At 56.1% G+C, this 15,998-nt stretch overlaps 1 protein-coding gene across 1 annotated transcript in view; it reads left to right on the top strand.

Annotated features, from left to right (window-relative positions):
* Positions 1 to 14,432: 14,432 nt before the first annotated feature.
* Positions 14,433 to 15,998, top strand: part of ATP2C2 (ATPase secretory pathway Ca2+ transporting 2) — a 56,655-nt gene continuing 55,089 nt past the window's right edge. The window contains exons 1-2 of the mRNA XM_069456729.1: positions 14,433 to 14,494; positions 14,529 to 14,642. Of these exons, the coding sequence (XP_069312830.1) occupies positions 14,544 to 14,642 (99 nt within the window). The 5' untranslated portion in view covers positions 14,433 to 14,494; positions 14,529 to 14,543. The remainder of the gene's footprint in view (positions 14,495 to 14,528; positions 14,643 to 15,998) is intronic.

The raw sequence follows: 15,998 nt of genomic DNA, 5'->3' as shown, positions 1-15,998 counted from the left end.
CAGGTTTTAAAACCCCCGCCCCGTGCACCGCCCGCCCGCCCACCGGTGCGCACGCTCTTTCTCCCGTGAAACCCGTGTTGTCTGGGCAACACCCGGGTCAGGTTACAGTGCAGACTGACGGCTGAGAGCCCCTCTCGTCATTTCTGAGCACGGGCGCATTGTGCTACTCAAGAATCATTTTCTGCGTGTTTTGGGGTCCGTGTGTTGGGAGGAACATGAGAAAAAAATAGCTGCGTGACTCACGTAAAGTCGTATAAAGTGAGCATTTGTCACACTGCCTGGGGGCGTTGACCTCCACTTTGATGGGGAAGGGAGGTGACTCTGCCCGGGAACGGCAAGTTCCATGGGAGACAAGCACGATTCCGCTTGGACAGTGAGGGCCGTGCGGATTCCAGGCATGAGTCCTGTCACACAGTGTGTGCACGTGAGCTCCGTGGGGCGAGCCCGGGGTCACAGCCAGGGTCACTCTGAAACCACGGCCGCCCCACCTGAGCTGGACGGCCAGCTCCCCGGCCTGGAGTTGGCGGAAGCTCCTTGGGCTGAGACAGAGGGTCTAGGGGACTGTCCACGCCTCCCTGGCCACAGACAGTGGAAGCAGAGACTTGGGTGCCTGGCAATTCCTGTGCATCTCTCAGATGAGGAAACCGAGGGTCTCAGAGATCTTAAAGGACTCACCAAAGTCGTGAAGCCAGTGAGAGCCCTGCTAGTCTGGACTGCTGAAGCGGAGTCCCTGCTGCCACTGAGGCCCAGAGGGCACCAGGTGCTGTGGGTCATGCAGAGGACTCCCGGGTCAAGGGCCAGGGTGAGCCCAGCCCCGCTTCCTGGGGGCTGCCCCCTGGCTGGGCTGGAGAGGAGGCTGGAGACAGGTGGACAGGTTCCGGTCCTGGGAAGGTGAGTGAGCCCAGCCTCTGCGAAATGAGTGCAGGCAGAGGAGCTGCCCTTCAGAGTTGCTGGGGCCAGGGGAGGGATGAGTGTGAGGTGCCATATAGTAAGTGCTCAATAAACAGGCAGGGTTATACTCCCTTATTAGTGCTAGCCTGGCACAGTGCACGCTAATTCCCTTAATCCTCACAAAACCTGATAAAGAGGATACAAACATCTGCATCGTCCAGCTGTGGAAATTCAGCCCCAGAGAGGTTAAGCAAGTTGCCGAGGATCACCCAGCAAGCACAGGTTAGAGCTGAGCTTTCAGCCCAGGGCCACTGACACCCATCTAGATGGGCTGGTTCTGCTCTGCGACCCTCAGCAAGTGAGGGAACATGCCCGAGCCTTGGGGACCACATTTCTAAAGTGTCACTGAGAGCTCCAACCTCACAGTGTTCTTGTGAACTCAGTCAAGATCGTCGCGAATGTGAGTGAATTGTCAACTAAGATACAAATGCCAGGGTGGGAAGGTGGTCGTGTACTGACACGGGGTGGAGAGGCAGAGAAAAGTACAACCTGCTTTCTGCCCTTGGGGAGCCCACAGTCTTTGAGGGAGTCAGAGAAACACCCAGGGGGAAGGTCTAGTGTTGGGGGCATACCTGGGAGCAGGGGCCAGGGGCGCCAAAGGAGCCTGGAGAGGGTTGCCAAGCCCAGTCGGGGGCAGAGGGAGGGGCAGTCAGGGGAGGCTTCCTGGAGGTGGTGACACGGGAATGTGCTCATAATTAATGTCTGAACAGTCCCCAGAACATTTGCATCTTGAGGGGACCGACCACTCTCCCTGTTTGGTTTAAGCCAGAGCGTCTCAGCCTGGGCACTAATGACGTTTTGGGCAGGATCATTCCGCGTGGCGGGGGCTGTCCTGTGCACAGTAGGATGCAGAGCAGCACCCCTGGTCTCTACCCACTAGGTGCCAGTAGCACCCTCCCTGCAAGTTGTGACAACCACAAATGTGACGTTGCCAGAGTCCCCTGGGGTACAATTGCCGGTGAGAACTTCTGGTTTAAGCCAGTGAATCTCTGCTTTGTATTGTTTCATCCCCCAGCGAGTTCCCGAGTTCTCCCCCGGGTTCAGGGTCATTCTCTCTGCCACTCACTCAGCACGGGTTCATTCACCCACTCCCAGCGCCGTCCTCTCGGGTAATGTTCCCGGGCGCAAGAACCACCTTTTCTCGTCGAATCTGAGATGCCAGTTTTCTTTACCCTTCGACATTCCTGAAGTCAGGGCGTGTCACGGCCACTGTCCGCCGGCCCCAGGCACGACGGCGGCATCGCTGCCGTACCCGTGCATGTCCAAACGTGCAGGTCGGCTGTCGGCAGCTTGACGGAAACTTCCGGAAACAGCAGAGGACTTGTCTTTTGGGAGATTCTGCATCACTAGCGCTCCCGGGAAGATGTTCTAGGAACTATCTTCTCTCATTTATCATACTTGTGTCTTTGCTTTGACTGATGCACAAGAATGATACATGATAAAAAAAACTATCTCTAAATAAGTCTAAAAGAGGTCTTTAATGAGTTTGAAATAAAAAGATGAAAGCGTTATGTGGCCTGGTTGGCAGAGCTTTTTCTTCTAATCGTGTATCAAGTTATACTTGAGTTACAGTCTGTGCCACCTGTCACTGCTCCAGGCTGAGACACCAAGGGGGACAACCCAGAAACGGTCCCTGCCTAGGCCGTGGGGAATTGTATGTGTAGGGGCAGCGACTTGACCCGCAGCCGGCTGACTCCCAGGGAGCTCGAGAGCCTCCCTCCCTGGGCATTTGGAGGGGAGGCACGGATGGAGGGCTGACTGCGGCCGGGGGAGGCGGCCAGGTGACAGGCACCCCACCTGTCTGGGATGCGCCTGTATTTCTTTGTGATTTCTTGGCTTTGAACCTAGAGCGGTTTCCCTTCTGAGCCGCCACAGCCCTCCCTTGGACCTGATTGGTTTGGAAACCGGTGACAGTGCCTGTCATCAGAGCTGAAATCTGAGTAGACATCGGCTGCCCGGGGACGAGGGCGAGCGCTGGACCGGAGCTGAGTCCCCACGGCAGCCCTGCTGGTCCCCAGCTGTGCGCCCCTGGACACAGCTTAGCCCGCCTGAGCCTCAGTTTCTGCTGCTTCGAGACGGGGATCGCACCTGCTGCGCCTCCTGCAGGCAGAGGGGACGAGGGCGTGAAAATGGCCCTAATCTTCGTGCGAGAAATCTTCCTCCACCTGAGCTTCCAGCGAGTTCCCCGGCCTCACAGTCGGAATGATGGACGCAGCGCTTTGCTCCCATTCCCGCCTGTTGTGGAATTTAGCGAAATCCTGGCAGTGAGGCTTACAGCTCAAGGCCCGGCCCTCAGAAAATCCGGCCCAACCTAGTTGTACTGTGCTGGTTGTGTGAACAGAGGGGACGGGACTTGGGGCTGTGGGGAAGCGGCCTTCGGTACGAGCAGCAGTAGGAAGAACAAGGAGGGACAGAGACAGAGAGAGAGAAGCTGCCTTCTCGGTTCTCGTTGGTTCCCAGCCACCTTGACGGTTTTCTAGGACTTTCTTCCAATTGTGGGAGACGTGGCTGCCCTCCTGTACTACAAGGTTCAAGGCAAGAACTCTGTGGCCCCTGGCACCCAGCCGCCCCCGACTTTGGCTTAGGCTGGCACGAATGGGCTTCTGTTACCTGCAGCCAAAACCAAACCAAACCACCAAAACACACACTGACTGAGACAGCCTGGCAGGCTGAAGGCCCCGGGGACTCTGTTGGAAGCACTGACGAGCTGGGTGACAGCGACCCCTGCCCCAGACCCGGTCACATGTAAAGAAAAACCCATCCTGCCTGTGACTGCCAAGAAACCTTCCCGTGCCACCCGCCCCGCGTTCCACACCTGCACCTCCTGTTCCCACAGTGCCACCAGGGCAAGTTCCACGCGGACCCAGGAACCCGCTGAGCAGGTGCCTTGGGACCGGCAACACCCTGCACAGGGAAACGGGGACATCGCAGCTTCACCAGTTACCGCCAGGCCCGGTGCTGCGCGATAACTTCTGTTGTCGGAGCAGCCCTGTTGCAAAGGCGCCACCGTCCCCGCTGACAGCGGGAGGAACTGAGGCTCCGATCTTGCCCCAAGTCAGCGTCTTACTCAGGGTCGCACAGCCACTACACAGGGGAGCCAGGCCTTTGTTTGTTTCTTGCATGAAATAAACGAGTATATCATTAAAATTTTAAAATACAAACAAAGCATAGACCATGATGTAATGGGTCTCTTTGTACTTCTCCCCCAGATGCTGAAATCCTTCCGGTGTTCCGGCCACGCTCCGACTTGGCCCCAAAGGCCCACGGAGGAGCCGAAACTCCGGGCTCCAGTGAACAGCTCTCGGCCGTGCGGCTCCCACGCGGGCCCCGGGACCCCTCCCCAAGGCAGGTCCCAGCTGCTGGTCTAGCAGGTGCCTCGTGGGGGTGGGAAAGGTGCCCCGTCCTCTGTCTCAGCATGTGCGAGTCTGCAAAGGTGTGACCGGCGCTCCCTGGAGCTCCACCCTCTCTGCCAGCCCATCAGTGCGTCCTCCGAGCCAGGTGGTACCGTGTCGCCTTCCTGGTACCTGTGAGGCGTGTCTCCTTGATCCCCTTTTGGAGGTGAGCGGCCGAGGTCTGAACGTGGGCCTGGGAGCTCAGCCCCACAGGGCGACGCCAGGCCCTGTCTGAGGACCGGAGAGGGCGGCCTCCGAGGGCGTTGCCTCCCAGCTGGGCCAAGGCGAGCACGCTGGCATTTCCTATTCTCGGTTCAGCACCAGCCAGGATCCCGGGACGTTGTGTACCCGCCTCTCTCCCAGGGCGGCATCTCACCCGCCCCGGCGGGACACCTCTGCCTTCTCCCTCCTGCCCTGCGGCATCTCTTCGGAAGTCTTCCCTGAGCCTCACCGACACGTCCCCTCCACGTCCCCGCTGTGCCTGCACAGTGACATTGTAACATACGCCGTGTGGCTTTGCTCCTTCCTCTCTGGACCGAGAGCTCCCGGAGGGCAGAGACCCTGTCACACAGTAGGTGCCCAAACCGTCACTGTCGACCCAGTGAGTGATCAAAGGGACGAGGTCAAATCTGCCTCCCCAGGTAGGCTGAGAGCCCCTGAGGAGGGACCTGAGAGTCACACTCACCCTCCTCTGTCCCCGACCTCTGTGCCTCGCCGTAGGGGACAGTTGGAACAGGTGTGTGGAGGGATGACGGATGGACGAATGGGTGAGTCCACCCCGAGGCCTCGCGGCCTGACAGCCAGCAGCGCAGGCTCTGGGATCAGACTCCCGGACACCGCCCTGGCTCCTCCTCTTCCCGCTGCGTGGCTGTGGTCAAGCTGCAGCCCCTGTGCACCTGGACTGCGTCTCAGGCCGGGTCCCAGAAGCAGGTCCTGAGACAAACACTCGAGTGCAAGTGACACATTAAGGAAGTGTCCTTGGCAGAAACCGGGGAGGGGCTGCAGGAACTGGGGATGGTGCGGTTTCAGGCCAAGTGCCAGGCTCAGCCGACCCCGGGGGGAGCCCTGGAGGGCACTTACTCAGAGACACGGAGCACTGGCCTGTCGCTGCCCAGGGGATGCCCTGGGGGGGAGGACATTTCCAGGTACTCTTGCTCTGACACTTCCAAGCAAAGTGCCCCAGGAGCCCGGATCTGGACGCGCTGGCTGTCAGAGAGGAGGCCACCAGCACCCAGGGAGGAGAGCACAACACGGGGGTGCAGGTCACGGGGACCTGGGCAGGGCCCCACATCGTCTGCTGTGATTTTCTCCTCTGTGAGATGAGGGCGCTGAGCGCAAACAAGGCGTTTGTCATGAGGATTAAGCAAGGGCAGAACTGTGATCGCAGAGCCTGGTGCCAAGTCAGCGACATTGTTCGCTAGAACTGAACCATTCCTGCCCTGCCGCGAGCTGCCCCCGCCACGCTCGCAGGGGGAGCCAACCGGCCTCCGCACTGGTTCAACTGGCTGCGCGGCGCCCGCCCCTCACCACCCGGACTGCCAGGCCTGTCTTTGTGTCCAGCTTGGCTGGTAAAAGTGACAGCCGGACCCAAGGCCGGGAGGACTGACTCTGGGGTGTGCAGCCGCAGCACCCAGCCCGCGGCCCTGGGAGCACCCCGTCTGCCGCAGGGGCCTGCGGGTGCTCGGACGGGGTCGGTGTCCCTGGGTCTCGGCTCCCGTCGGGTTCACCGTGGCCGAGGTGCTCCGTGGCCTCTGGCCAGGGCGCTCTTACTCCTTTATCGTTCGACAAAATTCTAACGTGGTGCTGGGAACAAAACAAGAAACATAACGGGCAGGTACCCTCACCCTGGCAGAGCCGCCGGGCAGTGCGGGCACAGAGAGGGAACGAAGGAACAGGCGGAGTCGGTGAACGGAAGAGCTTTGGGGGCAGATCAAACAGAATGGGGCAGGGACAGGGACGGAGGTGGGTGCCACTTATTTTTTAACCTTTTAGTTTGAAACGATTTCAGTCTCACAGGAAGCGACAAAGACGGTCAGAGAGGTCCTGGGTCCCTCCGCCCCGTTTCCCCCGTGGTCGCCTCTCACGTGACAGTGGTGCCAGTCCGAGCCGGCATCGGGCGCCGCCGCAGCGCAGGTGCAGCCGGGCCTTGGTGTTCTCCGGGACCTTCCAGCAGCAACATGTCACTCCTCCTGGGAAGCCGGCGGCTGGACGCGCCTCTGAGTCATTTCGTCCCGTGTGTGCACTCACGCAGCTGCCCCCACGACAAGGACAGAGAGCCGCTGCATCACGCCAGGGGAGCCTGGTGCTACCCGTTGTGGTCACACCCACGCCACCCCTAACCCCTGCGTCCATGGAGCCGTCCTCTATCTGTACAGTTCTGTCATTTCGGGAGTGTTGTGTAAGTAGCAGCACACGGTATGTGACCCCTGAGGGTTGCAGAGATCCTTCCCCACACTCCCCAGGTCTGTGCGTCCTCTCTCCGCTCCCTCGGCCCCTGCTCCCCCTCCTCCCTCTCCTTTACCGTGAGAGCTCCAGGGTGAGTTTCCAAAGAAACAGGAACATTCTCTTACATACCTAGAGTAGGGTGATGAAAACCAGCGAGTCCACACCAACACGACGCCATTATCTGCAGCCCTTATTCAAACCCACCCATTGTCCCCCTGATGTCCTTTATAGCAAAAGACAAAGTCATGTTTTTCGAGTCCCAGATCACAGGTTGCATGTGATCGTGATCACTCTTTAGGGTCTGGCCCCCGGAGCACCCCGCAGCCAGCCCCCCACGTCCCCGACACAGGCGTCTGCGGGGAACACGCCAGGCATCGGCCAGGGCCGCCTCCGTTTGGGTGTGAGCTTCCGTCACGGTGAGATTCAGGTGAGGCTGTTTGGCAGGAACAGCCCAGAAGCAACATTGTGTCCTCTGTGCACCATACGGGGACGGGGCGGGGGGGGGGGCCTGTGATGTCACTTGTCCCGTTCCTGGTGATGACGGCGCTGATCCCTTGGATAACTTGGTGTCTGCCAGGTCTCTCCACTGTAAGGGACTGTTTCCCCTTCGTAATTAATCAGCCTCTTGTGGGGATGTACTTTGAGACCTTCCAAACATCCAGTGTCTCGTTAAACTTTCACCTGTTTTGTTGTAAGAGAACTTTTCACTGAAGCGAAACTTGTCCAGAGAAAAGTACACAAGCTGCAAGTCCCTTTCAATGGATTGTCACAAAGGAGCACACAGGCGGCGGCAGGAGGGCGCTCAGGGAAGGCTTCCCCAGGGGAGGGAACCCTACACCTAGGCCTGAATGAACAGCTGGGGACAGAGCGTGCCTGGCCAGGGACCTGCAAAGTACCACGGCCCAGGGGCAGGACTGAGCCACCACACAGCCGGGAGGCAGGAAGAGGGGTTGACAGATGGGGCCAGGATAAGGAATCTGATGTCCCGGCCTGGAGGTGATCCCAGGAAACAGTGGGAACAGCGCAGGGGTGGGGGAGTGCGAGAGGGAGGGGAGCGGCACAGGTGTCTGGGAGGCAGAACAGGCCCGCAGGCTCTCCCCTCCCTGCGGAAGCCGGAAGCCGCGGTCAAGGCAGGGTGGGGAGGACAGTACCCCCTCTGTTAGCATTCCTGGCCCAGGTGCCCGGATAAAATCCCTCACGCGGAGAGGGAGAGCCGCAGGTGTCCGTGGTGAGCAGCCTTTGTTTGAAGGTGAGTACGGACGTGATAGCAGCCCCTGTGCTAGGAGGCTGTGGAGGCTCCAAACAGGGGAGGGCCACGCTCTGTGTTACCCCGAGAATCAACTGTGGGGGGCCAGCGGGGCGCTGGGAGAGGGAGGCCCACCTCCCTATGCCCTGGCTTGAGGGATTCCAAGCCCCCTGAATTCCTGAGCCCTCGGGAACCGAGTCTGGGACAGGCTGCACCAACCCAGGGGAAAGGAGGGTCCGGCCCAAGATCCCCCTTCTGTCCCCTCCCTGTTTCTGACAGCCACTGTACAGAGAACTAACCTTACCCCCTTGAGCACAGCCTCACTCGGAACCCTTGGGGGAGGTTTCCAAGGGAGAAACTGAGAACTTCGTTCTCTGTGTTGTATTAAAAAGCCAACAGGGCCCGGGTGTGGAGCTGCGGTGGCTCACACCTGAAATCCTAGCACTTTGGGAGGCCTGGAGTTCAAGACCAGCCTGGGCAACTTAGTGAGACTCAAAGCTCTACAAAAATTTGACAGTTAGCTGGGCATGGTGGCACACGACTGTAGTCCCAGCTACTGCAGAGGCTGAGGCAGGGGGATCGCTTGAGCCCAGGAGTTTGAGGCTGCTGTGAGCTGTGATCCCAGCACTGCACTCCAGCCTGGGCAACACAGTGAGACCCCATCTCAAAAGAAAAGGAAAAAAAGCCAACAGAAATCAGATATTTAACTTCCAATCAGCTATTTTTCTAGCTAAAAATATTAATGCGTTCATTCTCCATTCGACAAATACAAATTCAGTGCCTATTTTTAAAATGTATTTTTTGTTGAGATAAAATTCACATAACATAAAATTCACCATTTCAAAGTGTGATTCAGTGGGTTTTAGTATATTCACAAGGTTGTGCAACCAATCCCTCTAATTCCAGAACATTCCAATTTCGAAACATTGTCGTCACCCAAAAAGGAGACTCCATAGCTCCAAGCTTCCCTCCAGCCCAGCCTGTGGCAACCACTCTTTCTGTCTCTGTGACTTTGCCCGTTCGGAATGGTTTGTATAAACGGAATCACACGGTACGTGGCCTTTTGTGACCAGCTTCTTTGGCTCAGCGTGGTGTCTTCAAAGCTCCTCCGTGTCGTAGCGTGGAGCAGTGCCATGTCCCCTTCTGTGCCACATAACATCCCGTTGTGCGGGTGGCCCACGTGTTGTTTCTCGTTCACTGTTGGTGGACATTGGGGCGTCTTGCACTCGACACCTTCTTTTAAACCTGTAACCGTGGTAAAGCGCCGCGGCTCTGGGGTCCCCAGCAGGAGATCTTGCTTGGTCCAGCAGCAGGAGGGCCCCTCAGGGGAGGTGACAATTCTGTGAAAACTGAGTGGTGGGCAGCAGTCAGCAGACTGGGAGTCTGGAGGGGGTGAGGCGCGGACAGTGCTCCAGACCCAGGGGACAGTCCAGCAGGGGCTGGTGGGAGGGAGTGTACACCTGGGGCCTTGAGAAGAAAGGGGTTTGGGTTGGCCGGAGTGGACAGATGCAGAGAGAGCCAGGGCCCAGGGCTTAGGGGGAGGAATCTGGACTTAGAGAAGGTGACACAGTCAGGTGTGAGTTTTGGGGTGTAAGGACATCCGGTGCTAAAACTGGAACCATCCCAGCCAAACCAGGCTGGCTGGTCACCTTCGTGAGTGACTGCGGGGAGCCCAATCTGGGGAGTTTACATATGGAAGGTCTCAGGCCTCTTTGCTTTGGACTGAAATTTCCTTGACTCTGAGTGACGGGTCTGGGATGCTTTTGAATTGTTGAATGGAGAGTGAATTTTACATTTTAAAAGGGAGTCAAATTTCCAGCTATATGACATGCTGGGAAAGGCAAAGCTACAGAGGCAGTGAAAGGACCAGTGGTTGTCACGGGAGGGGGCAGGGTGGCTAGGGCAGTGAAGCTGTTCCGTGCAACACTGGGGGGGGTGGACATGTGTCACTGTGCGCTTGTCCGAACCCACAGAATGACAGCTCCAAGAGCACATCCTAATGTAAACAATGGACTTTATTAATAACAACGTATCAGCGTCTGTTCACCGATCGTCGAGAACGTGCCGACACTGCGCGGTGTTCATGGAAAGAGGAGCCGCGTGGGCGCGGAGGGGCGTCGTAGGGGAACTGTCTGCGCTTTCTGTGCCACTTGTCTAGGAGCCTAGAACTGCCCTAAAAAATAAAGTCTATTTCAAAAGGGATTCCACTTATACTTAACAAATGCCATTGTGTGGCAGGCAAACATTCTACCAGACAACTGTCCACTGGCCTGGGGGAGAATCGTGAGCAGAGATCTTGGAGGAATGAAAAAAAAAGATCTTGCAGTTCAGGAATCCTGAAATCAGCCTTTCTCTTCTGGGTCTTTGCTCTTTCTGCTGCCCCACCCTACTCTTCTCTCTGCAGAGGCAGATCTTTCAGCCATACCACTACCGTCTAGAAGGTTCCACAACTTCCCCCTGGCCCAAGTCATTCCCTCTTCACCTGAAAATCCTTTGGTACATCGGTTTATTGTCAGTGAGTGCTTGGAGTTTGATGAGGAGGATTCCCAGGCCTGTCCCAGCCAAGGGGAAATGTCACCTGGTGACTTTGATCAAATAGTGATGTCGGCTACAGGCAAAGGAAGGGGGAGGAGAGAGCGGAGGTGCCTGCGCTGCGTGTTTACCTCTTGGAACTTAGCAAGTCCCAGGGCACCTGGCGCCACGTTGCACAGGTCTGCACCTTGTCCCTCCCGGCGGAATGAAGCCCCTTGGGAGCCCAGCAACGCCCGCAGCTGGAGAAGGCTCTCAGCCTAGGTTGGCCGGTCATTTAGCAAACAGTGGCTGCGGAAGAGGTGACAGCGAAAGTATGACAGAGATAGTGCCGGGAAGCAGGCTGTGTGTGCGAGCGCGTGCGCCGACCGTAGTTTTGGTGCAAATGCGCGGATCGGTTCACGCTAGAGGCTTTGCTACTGCATTCCACCTGGGGCCTGGGCTCTGGCCCTTCTCCCTGCCTGGAACACTCCCCCACACCTGCACAGAGCCCTCTCACTCACTCGGGTCTCTGCCCCGTGTCACCTCTCCTGACCCCTCCAGCCCCAGAGCCTCACCCTCCAGCCCCAGCCTGCCGTCCTGTCTCCACAGGGCGGCCCACTGGACTTGTCTCCTGGGGCTGCAACAACAGATGACCACAAACTGGTGGCTTGAAAAAAGGACATTTCTTTCCTCTCAGTTTTGGGGGCCAGAAGCCTGCGATCCAGGTGAGAGCAGGGCTGCGCTCCCTCTGGAGGCTCCGCTGAAGGGTCCTTCCTGCCTCTGCCTCTTCCGGCTTTTGGTGGCTGTCAGCGCCCCTGGTCTTGTGGCCGCATCACTCCAGTCTCTGCCTCCATCTTCACGTGGGCTTCGTGAATTTACAGCCCACCCAGTTAGTCCAGGATGATTTCATCCTGAGATCCTCAACTAAATCTATAAAGACGCTTTTTCCAAAGAAGGTCACATTCACAGTTTCCAGGGGTTAGGATGTGGACATATTTTGGGGGGGGCCATTTTTCAACCCACGACATGCACTGCCTGGCTTTGCATCACACATGGCTTTAGCTGCAGCCTGTCTCACTCGCTAGGAGATGAGACACAAGAAAGCAGGGATAGAGTCTGCTGTGTTTACAGCTCTAGCTTCAGTGCCACGTGGCAGGTGCTTAAAAATATTTGTTGAGGCCGCGTGCATTGGCTCATGCCTATAATCCCCTGGTGCTGAATCTAAAAGACACAGGTGACCGGGCGCGGTGGCTCACACCTCTAATCCCAGCACTCTGGGAGGCTTGCTTGAGCTCAGGAGTTCGAGACCAGCCTGAGCAAGAGTGAGACCCCCACCTCTACAAAAAATAGAAAAATTAGCCAGGTGTGATGGCACATGCCTGTAGTCCCAGCTACTCAGGAGGCTGAGGCAGGAGGATCACTGGAGCCCAGGAGTTGGAGGTTGCTATGAGCTGTGATGATGCTTCTGCACTCCAGCCTGGACCATAGAGTGAGACCCTGTCTCAAAAAACAAACAAACAAAATATTGTTGAATAAATGAAATGGTTTTGCCTTTCAAAGTCCCAATGTGCTCATCTGTAAAATGATTATATTATTGCCTGTGTGCACAGTCATTAAAAAACAAACAGAATTAAGGGTTTATGTGAGGAGCCATAACTTCAAACTAATTTCCAAAATTAGGAACAGCTGTATAAAATATGCCTTTGCACAATATACTCTTTCTGAAAAGGATGCCTTCAACGCCAACCTTATGACTGGTGAGATTTTTTTACCAAATAAACTTCAGGTGCCTTGAGGTTGCGTCAGGGCTTCCCGACAGGTGCATTGTTGGGAGGTGCTCTGTGGGCAGTGAAAAGCTGCCACTTTCACATGGAGAGTGAATGGGAGTCACAGAGCGTGACCTCATTGTTCCAGGTGCCCAGAGCAGACATTTCCAGAAAGGCTGGATGCCTCTGTGTGGGTCCCGCCCTTGAGGCTCATCACGGGCCAACGTGGCAGGGTCATTCTCAGAGCTGCAAACCTCAGGAACTTTGCCAGCCACCTGTCTGGGCTGAAGAGAGTCCTTGGGAGTGGGCTCTAGAACTTTCCAGGTTGAAGGCAGAAAAAACAAATAAATGAAAAACTCGTAAAGGAAAAACATCTTGAAGTCAGTGGGGATGACCATGGGCTCCAAATAAAGTGACTGAGCTCGGAAAGGACGTTGAAAGCATATGTAAATAGCGCGTCACTGCTGGGGGAATGGGCAACAGAGAGCAACAGGAAAAAACAGCTCAAAAAATCAGGTGTGGGTAACTGACTAGATTAGATGACTTAAAATATAAAAAGAAGCAAAGGTTAAAAAACAAAAATGAAAATCACAACGAAATTCCTTTAAATCCTTAAAAGAAAACCAAAAGAGACTGTATAACTATTTGTTCCTATTTCTGAAATGCTTTCAGATAGTTCCTGATAGAACCTTGAATGAGATATTTATTCCAAAATCAAAATAAGAGGTGACAGCAAATAGCAGTGTGCTTAGAAGTCAGGTTTGAGGTGCTGTTTCTTGCTGGGACTGTGACTCATGCAAGCAGGTAGTGGTAGCCCCATTTTATGGATGAGTAAACTGAGGTGGAGAGAGATGAAGAAGGTTGCCCAAGGTTACACATCTGAACGGAACAGGTCTAGGATTCAAATCTGGATTGACACTGGGTTTTGCTTTTTCCATATTCCTGCACCTTTGTTGAAAGTGGTGAAGTAGGGGCAGCGTGATGTGGCCGCCTTGTTTGTTTCTTTAATAGGGGAAGATGTGGGACAGACCAGAAGAGTCACTAGAACTGCCCATCCCTTGGGGAGCAGCTGGAGTAATATTTGCTCAAAAGCGTCCACTCAATTCCATGGATAAAGGCAAGGCCACCTTCTGTAGTCCATAAGGAATTTTGCTCTAGCACGAGGAAACCAGGGCACAGAGGAGTGGCACAGCCTTCCCCAAAGCCACCCTGCTATGAGTGGTAGGTCTAGTTACAGATTCTAGTCCCATCTGAAGCCAAAGAAAGCCCTCACACTTTTCAACGCGGCTGGAAACTGTCTACACCGCACATTCACTCACATACTTCTGGAGCCATTTGAGCCCAGCAACTCCCAGTGCTGATGATGAGGATGATGCCCACAGACTCGATGCCAGGCCCTGCTCCAGCCCTTCCTACACAACACTGTCCCTTGAACCCTCTCAGTACCCCGATGAAGGATGTGCTGTCATGGTGGCCATTCTACAGATCAGTAAACTGAGGCCTAGAACATGTAAGAAACCTGCCGGAGGTCCCAGATTAGCAAGCGCAGGAGCCCATTCTGAGATCACCCAGGACCACACAGAAGCCAAAGGCAGCGTGGTCCTCAAAGTCTCCTGCCCCAGGACTCACTCCCAGGCCCCTGGAGGTGAGGTCTTAGCTTTCCGCTGCCCCTCAATGACAGACAAGGCAACTGAGGCTCAGAGAGGCCACGTGACACGCGCAGCTCGGTCTGCCCTCCCCTGGCATGTTGGTGTTGACCACCCTTGGCACCTCGAGAGTCACCTGGGAGCTTGTGGAACCCAGCTTCCTGGACGCCCCAGACCCAAAGACTCTGGGTGGGGAGGAGTCTGGGAATCCCGATGTTAAAATCCATAAAACTGCCTGGGTCAGTTTGCGCCTCTACCTCCCATTCCAGGTGATTCTCATGTTCTGGCGAGTCTGGGAAGCCGCCCATGCTCTGAGTCAACGCTGCCGCGGTCCCCAAGGGCCCTGGTGTCCCAGGCGAGCGCGCGGGGCGGGCCAGGTGCGCAGAGCACCGCCCTATGCGCAGCCCCGCCCCGGGGGCGGGGCCTCACCTGCCGCGCGCAGGTAGGCAGCTACCAGGTAACCCGCGTCCGGCCCAGGAGGCTTGGGCGCGCGCAGCCGGCCCGGGCCTCGCTGGGGACGGAGGGACGCAGGCAGGCGCGGCCGCCGGCCCGACGGGAGGCTGGCCGGGAGCTGGGCGCGCTCGCCATGGTCGAGAGACGCTGCTCCAAGTTCCTGCAGAAACTCGCCCTCTCGGGCTCGGGCCGCCAGTACCAGGCGCTGGGGAAGGACGAGGTGGAAGCTTTGGTGAGTCCGGGCGGCCGGCGCGGGGCGCGTGAGCTGACCCACCCTGACCGCCCCCACCCATGCCCCGTCTGCGCGCTGCGACTCGCCCTCCTCCCCCGGCTCTAGAAGGAGGCCGCCTTGGTAGCAGCCCGGCTCTCCCCTCCGCTCCAGGCGGGGAGCTCACCGCCGGCCCCGCGCCGCGGCCCATTTCGCAGATGAGAAACTGAGGCCCAGAGGAGCACACAGCTTGAGAGTGCCCTAGCCAGGACCCTAACCTAGGCTTCTCTGACTCCAGGGAATTTAAATTTCTAGGTCTCCAGACCCAGGCGGTTTTATGGATTTTTTAAAACCTACTTAAATTGGGGGGGAAAATTAGATTGATGTGAAAAAGCAAAAGAACACAGTTGCACAAATGTTTTAGCGGTAACAGGTGAAGTCAAGGTAAGCGCAGAGGGGCCTCCCAGCCTCACTTCTGCACGGGCAGGAACCACGGAGTTGGGTGTTGACTTTGCAATCTCAGGAGACTCTGGGATGAGCCAGTCGGATTCTAGGGCCTGGGGAGTTTATCAGGGGACAAACTGGCAAAGCCCTTCCTGTTCCTCTGATTCGTGGAAACCAGGGACGAAGCCAGGGCTGACGGTGACCCAACAGCTTTCTCCGTGGCTTTGTAAACAGAGCCCCGTGCACGGTGGAAGGTCAGGCAGTGCTGAATTTCTGCACGGGCATCTCCGTGTGCCAGAGGGTCGGTGCAGTTTTGTTCTCTCAAGCTTAATCAGTCATTCAAAAATAAAACTTCTGAAAGAGTCCCCTGGGCTTGCTCGTGAGAAATGTGACCTTGCCATGGCCTTGTGACCAGTGAAAGGAAACCCCAAAACCTCATGGAAAAAAATCAACTGAAAAATACTTAAAATTTAAAATTTTTCTCCCAAAGAAAGCCAATGGTCAAGACATTTTGGTTGTGCAATTCTTTAATATTTAAGCATTTGAAAAATAGTATTTTATACACCAGTGTTGATATGAGAATTCTGACATTAGGGTGGTAGACCGCAGGACCATGTCACTAGCAGCTTTTCAGTAATCTCTTTCTGAAGCAACATGTGTCAACATTGACAGGATCTAGAGTTGCATCGCTGAGATCCATTCTGTACTCACATGCTGCGCACTACGTTCTGTTAAAGGAGTTTGAAGTTAGTTTGCCAACGCAGGCTGCCTTGCCTACATTCTGTGCCTATTGTTTTCTTTCCATCTTTTGATATTTTTGCATCACGCTGGGTATTTTTCCAACACTCCTGATGTATAGTTGGTTGCAGTCAGGTTTTATAGGATGTCCAGGGGTGCAGGAGCAGGGATGCTGTAACCCGAGTGGAGATGCTGGGG

Source organism: Eulemur rufifrons, chromosome 23 (genome assembly GCF_041146395.1).
Source record: "Eulemur rufifrons isolate Redbay chromosome 23, OSU_ERuf_1, whole genome shotgun sequence".
Lineage (NCBI taxonomy): Eukaryota > Metazoa > Chordata > Mammalia > Primates > Lemuridae > Eulemur > Eulemur rufifrons.
This window is presented reverse-complemented; position numbering and strand designations above follow the sequence as displayed.